The sequence below is a fragment of the Leuciscus leuciscus genome (assembly GCF_965113295.1).
Source record: "Leuciscus leuciscus genome assembly, chromosome: 19".
Lineage (NCBI taxonomy): Eukaryota > Metazoa > Chordata > Actinopteri > Cypriniformes > Leuciscidae > Leuciscus > Leuciscus leuciscus.
The window spans coordinates 7506844-7519784 of NC_138743.1; the positions used below are offsets into that span (position 1 = coordinate 7506844).

Below are 12941 nucleotides of genomic sequence, written 5' to 3' on the forward strand. Positions count from 1 at the left end.
CAACAAATGTAATGTATATGTGAAGAACGCAAATGTGTTTTTTTATTGGTCAAACTTGCACTTGCGGTTTTGCTATTTGCTATTCAAACTTTCCAATTTATGAACACAGCACACGGTCCAAATGTGCTGTACCCCTCATTACAACTCAAGACAGGACTCAGATTAAAATGAAAACACCTAGAGAAAGTTCAATTTGCACCTTTTATTCAAGTATATCACAGCAGTTTATTTCAGAAATTACAGTAAATATATCATTTCACAAAAGAAGGACTGCAAGGAAGGACAGAACAGTATGTGTGGTTTTGATTTGCTTCATAAAAGTACATACAAAAAGGAACAAATTCTGGTACAACTCCAAAAAAAACATTCCCTCATCCTTGTAAATCCTTAAAGGGGTATAAATCTACTGATTAAATGAAAGTAACTAAACATAAACCATTATTTGCAAACAAGATAAACTTCTCCAACATAAAGCATTGACAAACTTCTGAACACAACTGGGTTTAGTGGGTCATATTTACCTACATGCTATTGTTCTATGGACTTCCTACTGTCAGTTAAACAATCTGAATTAAACTCTGGTCAACTAAAGTTAAAGAGCTTTAACTTGTAGTCAAACACATAGAACTACATAGACTTTCATGCCCACATTGTACCATTTTTAATGCAGGATTTAAGAGTTGATGCTCTAAAAAATATATTAGTGGTGCTTCTAAATGTGACATTTCCTTTCCACACAATGTGCTGACCAAGATTTGATTTTCGATTCAGGGCCAATTACAATATGCAATCAAATAGCTTTGCAAACAGGGCGCCTTGTGAATTGGCATCAATTGAATCTCGTTTTTTCCAGATACATTTGTGTGATACGCACACGTGGTCAGCATTACAGTAGTTTCTTCCATGCTCCACCAATTAAGCATGTTGACGATACTACAGGTGATGGAGAGGGACCCGAAAACACACATTAGCCACATGAACTTCCCCTTCATCCTCTACAGTAATATTTGAAAATGAAAAAGAAGCCTAACCACCATCATCATATCCACTCTTATGGAATAAATATTAATGCAGCAGAGACCTGAGACCAGTAAACCCCGTTTCTGAACGTCGTGCAACACCTGCTACAAAAAATGTGCCACAACGTGTCTCAGCACAAATTTCATGTAACAATGTTTCCAATTAGTTTTGGTTGAACAAAATGTTGATCATGTTTATATCATTACTTAATAAATAACAAATGGACAGGCAATAGCACCAAGGAAAATGCGACTGCGAAGATTGAGGGAAATTAAAAAACATGAAACGGACTGAAGGTAAGAAACATGGCCACTAATATAAAAATCATGGGATGCACATGTAGAAAAAAAAAAAACCTGAAATATACAGTATATAACATTTCAATGCCATTTCTTTTCTCGGCTCAAAAGCAGGACAACCCAAAAATGAAATGCTGAGAAACAAACCCGAGGATTACTGCAGCAGCCACATGACGAGCTCATGTCGGAGAGGCGGTCCAGTACCTTAGCTTGAATTTCTGAAGGGCGCAGTGATATTACAGAGGTCAACAAATACTGTTTGTCAGTAAACAGGTCATTACTTTTGTCTCTTCGCATGAAAACAACTTGCTGAGGTAGCTGTGCTTCTGTCTCTCACACACACACTGCAGTAGTCCAAAGCTAACTTCTAGTTTTTTTCCTTTCTTTTGCATATGTCTTAAAAAGTGTTATTTTAATCCCCTCTTTTTTCCATTTTGTTTATAGCACCGAATCCGAGACAAGGTCACAGCGACTCTTGAACCTGGATCAACGTTCTTTACAAAGCGTTGAAAGCTGAGAGTTAACACAAGTTTGAGAGGGGGAGTTAATGATACTTACACAACACCAAAATTGAGATATTAATGCAACAGCTAAGAACCAAGGATTTAGCACAATATTAGACAGTTAGCACAATGGAAACACTATAAAAGAGCAAACAAAAAAAATATAGTAATGCTTCACGTTCAAAAATTCAGCACTGCCTAGACTGCCATTGTAGCTTCAACGATTTGCACATCAAAACATCGCTGATATTTTTACTCCAAATTTGTGATATTACAATATAAATGGATGGAAAATGAAAGCCTCATTATTTGATGAAGATGTTCGGGTCGGTGACTTGAGAAGAGATTGGCAGACAATTAATTGCAACATACACCACATATTTGTATCGAAGTCTCTTAAAACATCTGGAAAGGGTTTGTAGCCCTGTGGCTTGTCCACAAGCACCGATAGCCTGTGAGATACTATTTCAAAGTTAAGGCACACGCTAGGCAGTGCAATCTCCAGATAATCTACTCGTAAATCCAGTAAACCAGAAAAATGCCAAAATAAATAAAGCAAACGATAAAGCCCATGAGCTACTCCTAGGGGAGAAATATGTGATGGTCTAAAATACTACTATTCCTCTCCTAAAGATTCTATTTTAACCAAAATCTGTCCATTTTTTTTTGTTTTTGTTTTTTGTTTCTACAAAACTTATCGTTGGAATAGGAGAACACAATCTCATTGTTCACAGGGAAAAGTTGGTTTACAATAGAGAGGCCTTGCAAAACTTACAATTAACATCCAGTAGAAAACAACTTGTCACTAGACGTCCCTACAAAACGTGTTGTTTTTTTCCAGCAGGAATATCTTCTATGTGGCTAAAAAGTGTTGATAATCTCAATGGTGACGAGGTGTGACATCACAGGAGTGGTGGACGTAGAAAGAGGGCGAAGTAGTTTATTTCCACAGTAAATGAGCGACTGACTGGAGCCGTAGGACATCACACCATCCGTATACAGTTTTCCACTGCTGGTGACGAATCTGTGTGTATGTGTGTTTGCTTCCAGTAGACAGAGGCTGAGGTTGCTTTGTGACATCACACAATCTTTTATTTTGTACTGTTTGTTTGTGTTTTGTTTGCTTATTTATGAGAACAAGGAGCAGCAGATGGAAAAGAAAAAGCAAAAAGCAAAACAAAACAAAACAAAAAAAACAATAGCACCCAATAGCACCAGGAACAATCATCGGCAATTGGCATGTATGAGAGTTTACAAAAAAGAAACGAGCAAAAACGAAACCTCCAGGAGTTTTTGTGTTTGGTTCTGTTTCAGGTACCTGAGATGATAGCACCAAGGTCGCCTTTGTAAGCCTTTGTTTCAAATGTCTGCACTCCCCCCCCCCCCCCTTCCCGCTGTCATTCGAGACCGAGGCGTCCAGACCTGCTCCATGTTAAGGACTTGGCTCAGAGCGCTGGCCTCTCCCTCTTCTATCAAAAGAGTCTCCAATCACATTTCTCTCTGAAAGCCCTCTATTCATCACAGGAATGTTTCGAAAATGCTCAACTTGCCTCTCCATCGCCTGCAAATCAACAGACAGAAACATAAAAGAAATTAATGGCATGTTTCGTTAAATGTGAATTTCTTAAAAAAAAAAGAAAAGAAAAAGGAATACATTGTATTCATGTATAACTATGTATATATGTCATTATACTATTTTAATGGATAATGTGTGAACGAAAGCAAGATGAACGACATAAAAGTACATTTCTGTAGGTCATTCTGTGGACTAGATATATAACTATATGTACAGAACTACATAAACATAACTTATTTTATTATTACTTAACATTTTTATTACATTATAATGTTTCATTATACACTACCATTCAAAAGTTTGGGGACTCTTTTTTTTACATTTTTGAATTTATTTGATGAAAAATACAGTAAAAGCCATAATAATGTGAAATAATTACAATTTAATTATTTAAATACATGTTTTGTATTTGAATATATTTTAAAATGTTATATTAATTTAGGAATTTTAATGATTTATTTTATTTATCCATCTTCTGCATGGCATTATGGGTATGATAGCTATAAATGTCATGACTAATTCAAACCATCATGTCAAATGTGAGGAGGAGGACATTTCATGTAAAAAGGGACTAAATCAAAGCTATCAGAGTTTGGTTTAGAAAGAAGTTTTTGGACTATTTTTATAACATGTCCTTACGATGGGACGTTTCCAACATAAAATCTTAAAACCATTTTTTTTTTTTTTTTTTAACAACACAGTGACAAATACAAAATATAATTGCCATTTAAAGTGATAGTTCCCCCAAAATATAAATTCTGTCATCATTTACATGTCTTTCACAAACTGTATGACTTTCACAAAAGGAGACATTTTGTAGAGTGACTTGAGCTGCTCTCTTCCATACAAAGTCAAATGTGACCAGAAGTTGTTAAGCTCCAAAAAGCAGCACCATAAATGTATTCCATATCACTCTGTGTTAGAAACAGAACTTAAAATTAAGATATAGGCCTAGTTAGTTAATAATCCAGACTTCCTCATCAGCTTTTAAAAAAAAAAAAAAAAAAAAAAAGCAGTGTGCAAATCCTGGATGATTACTGTTTTCTGCACCTTGTTATTCTTCTAGTTATTTTCTTGTGGCAAATGAAACGGGAAGTCTCGAACATTCACAGAAAATAGCTAACTGCAAAATAAGGTAGATAAATAAGTTTTCTTTTGTGCTTTTACAACTTCAAAATCATACAGGTTTTGATAGACATGAAAGTGAGTTATGATGTCAGAACGTTGATTTTTGGGTGAACTATACTTTTAATACACAGCTATGAGAAGCAGAATTTTAGACCAATGAGATTCCGCTGTGGGCGGAGCTAAGAGCATAAAAAAATAAACCGTAATCAAGCCGTCAACTTTATGACATCATAAAGTGGAGTTCTAGCCATACACAACACATTCTTTAAAAACAGACATGGATTTAATACAACTCTTTGTCTGACATGGTAATTCTGGTTGAGGTCAAAGTATACGGCACAGGACAATGCGTGAACAATTAACAAAATCATGTCCAATTTCTGCTATCCTCTGTGGATCCCAGCTCCGGTCCACCGGGTGCAAAAGATCCAACGATCTGACCGAGATTAAAATGTAAACACATACAGCTTTTCCAGATGGTCTCGATCTCGAATCATCCTGGAATTAATAAATACGACTCCATTAGGGTGCTCTCAAAGAGGAATTGGTACACAACATGCAAATTAGCCCTCAGTCAAGCCGGCCGTAATTCCTTGGAGCAATTCTAATCTGTTTCTGCTGGGCAGCTACCATTACTATTGTATTTGAGAACAGCGCACATAATTTCCCAGGAGGACGTGCGAGAGCTCTCTACCATTGGCGCGGCAGTGTAATTTAGACACACAGCAGCTGTTCGGTGTGCCGTGTTCAATCACTGTGTATCCATCTCCTCTGAGCCGCTGTCACACACGACACATGACTGAACTGAACATTATGAGTCATTAGACAGGATAAAGCTACTAGTTAATAAGGTTTTTTATATTTTGTATTAAACTGGCTCAGCAATTATTACTACAAATAATTGAAGATAAAACTATGTAGTCATCATTTTGCAGTCATTATAGCTAAAATACAGGAGGTACTAAAACATGTTTAGGCCACATATATGTATGGTCTAATTCAGTTTCTTTAGCAGGTTTTGCTTCAGAACCCAAAAGAATAAAATAAATAAAATGGATGTATTTAGGAGGTGGAAATGAGCACACAAAATAAAATTATAGCACAAAAGTTTAACGAAATGACCATAAAATCGAACAAACTGTAGAAATATAAAAAATAATCAAATAAAATCACGTCTATGGACATATTTCACATATTCTCCTGCGTAGCGGTACGTCTAATCATGAACGCGATGACACATAGATTTATTTATAAGTTTGAAATCAGAACACAAAATTAAAAAAAATGAGAGTAATTTATTGTGAAGCCGTATTTAAAGTGTCATGAAACCCCCGTTTTAGCCTGATCGTTTACACCTCAGCTTTGAAAAAGACAAACAAAAAAAGCTGTGGAAAAGAGGGAGTGTAGAGGGTGGGAAGAGGAGAGAAAACAACCAAAGAAACACAGCCATGTAACACACTTATTTCCCAGACAAATTATTATTAAAATATGAGCGGAGAATTTTATAAGAATTTTTGGTCTACATTAGTCTTCTGTGTATCAGAATAACCCATAGTGTCATTGCGTTCATGATTAGACGTACCGCTGTATCAGTGTCCTTATTTGTAGTGTTGCTTTCGTCAACGAAAATGATGACGAAATATTCTCGTCAACGAACCGTTATCACCTGACGAAAACGAGACGAGACGAGACGTAAATGCTGGTCATGTGACGATGACTAAAATACATGTATAATGCAATATCGTTGACGAATAAAAACGAGACTAAATGTGGTTTACAAAATAAAAACTATGCTAAAATGTCTCTTCATTTTCGTTGACCAAAACGAGACGAGACGAAATGTTATAACGTCACGACGAATGAGAAAATTGTGTGTGAACCCATAGCTTTGTCGGGTTTAAATTCTGGTTTGCGATCTGGTCACCCGATTATCAGCGAATTTAACAATATTACTCCATTAGTTATTCTATTAAAATGTCTCATTGATATATTTGACACATTCATAATCATTACTTTTGCCGGTTCTTTGTGACAGCTGTTATGTGCGTTATTGGCAGCGTCTCTGGTTATGTTTCTTCATTGGTTCGCTTTTAATTAGGCCTATTATATTCATATTATTTACTGTGGTAAAGTAGAAAAACGCTGTAGGACAGATAGCCTACATTTGTACTTGCATGTCAAATTATTCTTAACACAGTTTGTGCTTGTTATATTAGACATAGGGCGCGTCAAGTTTAGTTGTAAAGCGCGCTTCACACGCGCGGGTGATTTTTAGTTTCACTTTCTCTGGCAGCGCAATCTCAAACATAGCCTAAATATCTCGCCCTTGTGAAGGATAAAATTCGCTCTTCAGACCAATTTACATCAAGTAGAAAACACGAAGTTATCATTTAAAGAGATCGATGGTCTCTTTCCTGCTCGTGTCCCACATCCCTCTCAGAGCGCAGAGTATAGGCTATATCACACGTCTTTGTGTGGAAATATAAAACGAGTTTACATTTTTTTTAAATAACCCCACCACCGCCGGTAGTTGGTCCATTACCACCGCGGTGTTAAAAAAAAAACTGCCACCGTCACAGCCCTAAATATACTAAATATAATAAGATAACCTTGTTTGAAATTCTATATTGACTGGGTTAAATAGAATTGCATTACTAAAAAGAGACTAAAATACAATTTTCATTGACTAAAACTAGACTAAAATGTCATCAGTTTTCGTCGACTAAAACTAGACTAAAATGTCATCAGTTTTCGTCGACTAAAACTTGACTAGACTAAAAAGAGTATGAACGTGACTAAAACTAATAAAAACTAAAACGACAGCTTGACACAAAGACTAGACTAAAACTAAAATTAAAACAGGCTGCCAAAAACAACACTACTTATTTGCACATGTATATTTGATTTGAAGAAGACTTCATGAAGTATGTGCGCATACAGGGTGCTGGGTTCATGTTTGGAGCAGGTGAGTATGTGAAATATGTCCGTAAACACGCTTGCTCCGGTCCGTATATGAACTATGTGATCCGTGTTGCCAGTGTTGTTAAACTCATAGCGGCGTTTCGCACAGAAACCGCTCCCATGTGCGCTCCACATGTTGTTACAAATGAAATATTGTTAGTCATATTTTCCATGTGTTGGTAGTCAAACTCCAGTTGTGAAATGCAAACAACACTTTTGCTACTGTACTGAGGAAACGTACACTTACAACACGCATGTCCGAACTCAAAGCTGAACAGGCAGAGGTGAACGAACAGCGGCAAAATTGTTGCGTCACATTTGAATTCTCTGCTGTTCTGCGATCTCATGCGTAATACAGCGCAGTGATTGGATTAAATTAGTTTATTCTCTTGAATAATACGGTGAAACTGATGACGTAAAAGTGAACTCTCCAGCCACGGCCATCCAGCCAATCACCACTTCAAAATAACACATATACCTCACTTTTCTTGACGTTAGCTTTTTGATTTTTAAACTGGAAGAAATAGAAAAATACCCACCTTTCCCTTAATAATAAACAATGAGTGCTATTGTTGTTTTGTGATTTTAATGTGGTGTCGGCATGTATATAAAATCAAATAAAGCTAATAAAATATTATCTAGTGAAAGTGTACGGCATGCTATCATGTGGTACAATTACCACACAAAAGCCTCTTTTATAATATAGGTATGTCCAATCTTTTTGCTTGTGCCCATGAAGCTCACATGTAATTTGATAAATTGCACAACCAGTAGGGTCATAAGTCATTGAACATCATTGTGTGTGTGTGTGTGTGTGTGTGTGTGTGTGTGTGTGTGTGTGTGTGTGTGTGTGTGTGTGTGTGTGTGTGTGTGTGTGTGTGTGTGTGTGTGTGTGTGTGTGTGTGTGTGTGTGTGTGTGTGTGTGTGTGTGTCACTCAACCTCTATCAGATGGGTCTTGTCGTAGTCTCTGCGGTGCTGGTAAATACACTGGCTGAGCACCGAGTAAACTCTCTCCAGATGATCCACACTGAAGCCCTCACATTTCACTACCACCTGCTCCAACAGAGCCTGAAACAGAGGAAAATAAAACACCATTCAACATAAATTTCTTTCATTTACTCTGTTCATGTTATTCTAAACCTGTGTGACAGAAATTTTGAACACTGGTTTTAAAGCTCTTTTCCATGCAATTACAATTAAGGTTTCACACCTGGCTCGTTTTGGAGCGTTTGTTTCGGAACCCGGTGCGTTTTCTCCGTTAATTCGGTTCGTTTAGGCATATATGAGCACGGCAATCATGCTCAGATCCGCACCAAAACAATCGCTCCGAGATCACCTGAACGAGGTGGTCTCGGCTCAATTGAAAACAAACCCTGGAGCGTGAGAAAGCAATTCGACCCAATGAACCAAGTGGTATCATTATTCATAATGGAAAATGTGTTATATAAATAGCAGCAGTGTCTGATTCTGTGAGTTTTTGTGGTTGAAAACCAAAGAACACCAAAAATGTATCTTAAAATGTTGTGTAATTGCTCAGATGAAACACTGATTCCCACTCTAACAGCATAAATTATAAATATAATTAAATATATATAATTTATTAGTCATAATGGGAATCACGCCTAAGTGTTAGCATGTCACGACAGCGACAGATAAAGGCACAATAAGCCCGTGGAGTGAACTTGTCAATCCATCTTGATGGATGATACAGAGGAAACTGACCAATATGAGGACAGTTTTACTCACTTGTGACTTGCATAAACACCCTTTGGTATGCTTTGAAATGGTGCCTTGTGAAAGCGAACCGAAACGAGTAGAAAATGCAACATGATAAACAAATTAAATCCCCGTTTCGGAACAAAGCAAACGATCGGCAGGTCTGAAAACGCCCTGATAGAGAACAAATCTTTCTTTTAAGTCAAGTCTTTCTAATAAGTTGGTTGATTCGGTTAACAAAACCAGTCTGAATAATTCATTTGAAATGGACTCACTGACTTCATCCCTTTGCAGTGGTTAACAGCTCAGTGAGGGAAAGATTATCAGTGAAAAACAACTTAACTTTCAGTCTGTTCATCAGACAAAGCTTCAGAAGACTATTTATGAACTCATTTTATAGTGCTTTTGTGTCCGTTTTCGTAATTATAATTGCATGGAAAACCACAAAAAGTCTTTAGAATTTCTCCTGTTGTTCTCCTTGAGTTTGGAACCACATTAGAGCGAGTAAAGAAAGACCACTTTGATGGGTATGGTCAGATTGGGTCTGAATCTGGCAGATTTGCCAAAGCAGAAATAATGTTCTTAGCTCGGATGCCTAATAGTATTTGATTCGTTAATGGCAGGAATAATGCCTTGGTTTTCTTCTTTTTCAGAGAGAAAAGCTCTTACACTTAAATGAGTCATTTTTGCTTAAGTAAGATCTGGCTCTAAAGGAGGCATCTGGAAGTGAGGTAATGAATGAATCACATATAATCCTCATATACACACGCATCAAGCATTTTTGTGAGGTTCATGATGACAAATGAGAGGCACAGTCTGTCTCTCATTCTGATTTTCTTGGGGAAGTTGGACCTGCACCTGCTAACACCTAACATTTCAGTCAAGCATTAAAGTCGCTGATGAATGTGCGTCCTGTGGTTTGCTGTGCTGTAGTGGAAAATGACTGCGGTGTTTGGAATAGTCTTAATTTGAAGAGGCTTAATTTGAAGCTGAAGTTTAATGACATTGTTTTAGTTTCCGGAGACCTAGCTACAAACATGCAGTGAAGGAAATGGGAGCTGTCTGTCTGTCTGTCTGTCTGTCTGTCTGTCTGTCTGTCTGTCTGTCTGTCTGTCTGTCTGTCTGTCTGTCTGTGGACATACATTTTTATGTAAAACGTTTTAGAAAAAAAAAAACATGCACATTAACATGCAGATTGTTGTTTATTAAAGGGATATTTCACTTTGAAATTAAATTTTGGTATGTTTTAGCTTACCTCAAGGGCATCCAAGATGTAGGTGTCTTTTTTTCCGCAGTAGTTTCAATTTTGATATTTTTAGGTCAAACCGTTCTTGTCTGTCAGTCATATAATGCAGGTCGATGGTCACCACCTCAAAGAGCATGCACAGAGTCCAAATTAAAACAATTCCCCATCATCCAAATTAAACAATTCCCCATCGTAAGTACACATTGATGGCCTAAGACACAAAACGAGCGGTTTGTGTGAGAAAACGAACAGTATTTATATCGTTGTTACCTCTTGAACACAGCCGCGTCCAAGTGATCTGAGAGCGCGGGCGGGTATAGATATATACAATAGAAGTCGCCTTGGCTACTGCAGTTCATTGGAACGAAACCGTAGCCAAGGCGACTTCTATTGTATATATCTATACCCGCCCGCGCTCTCAGATCACTTGGACGTGGCTGTGTACAAGAGGTAACAACGATATAAATACTGTTCGTTTTCTCACACAAACCGCTCGTTTCGTGTCTTAGGCCATCAATAGCCGCGTTTCCACTGTCGGGCCAGGGCCGGGCCGTGCTAGTGCGTGCCAGGGCCAGTCGCGTTTCCACTGTCACTTCCGGGGCTTGATCGGGGCTTACTCAGGGCCAACGGCCAGGATTTCTGGCCCGTCGAATACCTTGGGCCAGAGCGGGCCAGCTCGGGCTAGAGGAGTGGTTACGAACAGAGGCGGAGTTCACTTGAGTCGGGAGACGGCAGCGCCGGATGATTCTGTCAGCATTAAAGACTTTTAAAATAATTTAACTCGCGTTCATGTTTGAATGCCTTGTGTTTGTGATGCAAAAGACTATGCGCGCTAACCATTACCATAGTAAACATGGTAAACGCTTGAAGATACGCATAGTAAAAAAACATAGTGAACGCTTGAAGAAATCAGACCATGCAATCATAAAGGCTACCACAATCATGTTTTTATTTTATCTGTCAGTAGCCTCGTCTCTTTATACCGGACTATCATACAATAAAGCAACTTTTTTTTCGGGAGCTTCCTCTGTTTCTCTGACGGAAAATATCTGTATGGGAGTCGAGAGAGAGCTGCTAAAGCTCCTCAGGTCGTATTTTTGGTGGCATATATTTGTAGAAATTATCATTCTTTCTAAATGTGATGTAACTATGTCCTGTAACTACCAGATAAACAGTAACAGACGCGACTGAAGAAGTAAGTGTGTCCTCTTTCTTTTGTGAAACAGACCTAACAGTAATTTATTTATGAGTGACTAATGTGCAATTTTGACAAATTTATTCATCATGATCAATGTATCACTTTTTATTGTAAACCTGTGGTAAAACATCGATGCTTGGGTTTTTATTGTAAACCTGTGGTAAAACATCGATGCTTGGGTTTTAAATATTCAAGTAAACAACAAAAATGCCAGCAAACGGCCGCTTTTATCATGTTTGTTTTCAACGCTGTTTCAACGCTGTTTCCAGTGATTTCTGATTAGTTTTCTGATAAAACTTCCATTTGTTGGTGAATGGGTTAGTGTGACGTTGTTCCAGAGAGGCGTGTTACGGGCGTGTTTTAGTGAAGCGCTGTGGAGCTTCTGGCCCGGCAGTGGAAACGCAGGCCCGGTGCTATTAGCCCGAGGCTATTAGCCCGGCACGGCCCGTTTAAAGCCCTGGCCCGGCCCTGGCCCGACAGTGGAAACGTGGCTAATGTGTACTTACGATGGGGAATTGTTTAATTTGGACGATGGGGAATTGTTTTAATTTGGACTCTGTGCATGCTCTTTGAGGTGGTGACCATCGACCTGCATTATATGACTGACAGACAAGAACGGTTTTGACCTAAAAATATCAAAATTGAAACTACTGCGGAAAAAAAGACACCTACATCTTGGATGCCCTTGAGGTAAGCTAAAACATACCAAAATTTAATTTCAAAGTGAACTATCCCTTTAATACCAATTAATTTAAAGGGATCAGAGCCGACCCGAGGCATAAGCGAACTAAGCGAACTTAATGACTAATTCAAGAACAGAAAATTCTGATTTCATGATCAATACCTGCCTACAACTGCTGCTGTGTCTGCCAGTGTTTGAGTCATGCGCATAACCTCGCGTGCATAGACAATTCGTGCGCAAATTCACGGTAATCTTAAGCCATGTCACACAATTTTTATTTGATCAATGATTGATGATTGACATTTAAATCAATGATTTTTCCTTTACATTTAATAATATTCAGAACAGAACAAGAATAAAAAAATAACTATAAACAAGCCAAAACGAAATAATTTAAAGCGAAAGTGAACGTAAGCGGCGTTGGGCTCACGTATCTCTCTCATTAGAATCAAAATGTTTCAACATTCGCGATGTATTTGGATGGTAAAATTTTCTTTATTATAAGCTTCTTTGTACTTCACGCATGTTCCAATATCCACAGAAAAAAATCATCCTCTTCACACGCGCAAAAATGTGCTTGGAAACATCACAGTGGAGCGGTGCTTACGCTG

General features: G+C 37.9%; 1 protein-coding gene across 4 annotated transcripts in view; it reads right to left on the reverse strand.

Moving 5' to 3' along the window:
• Positions 1-187: 187 nt before the first annotated feature.
• The window catches only part of atad2b (ATPase family AAA domain containing 2B), a 95109-nt gene continuing 82355 nt past the window's right edge, over positions 188-12941 (reverse strand). For all 4 annotated transcript variants that reach the window (XM_082148565.1, XM_082148563.1, XM_082148566.1 and 1 more), the window contains exons 27-28: positions 8428-8556; positions 188-3383 (exon numbers count right to left, since the gene is read on the reverse strand). In XM_082148565.1, coding sequence (XP_082004691.1) covers positions 3255-3383; positions 8428-8556 — 258 coding nt within the window. In that variant the 3' untranslated portion in view covers positions 188-3254. The remainder of the gene's footprint in view (positions 3384-8427; positions 8557-12941) is intronic.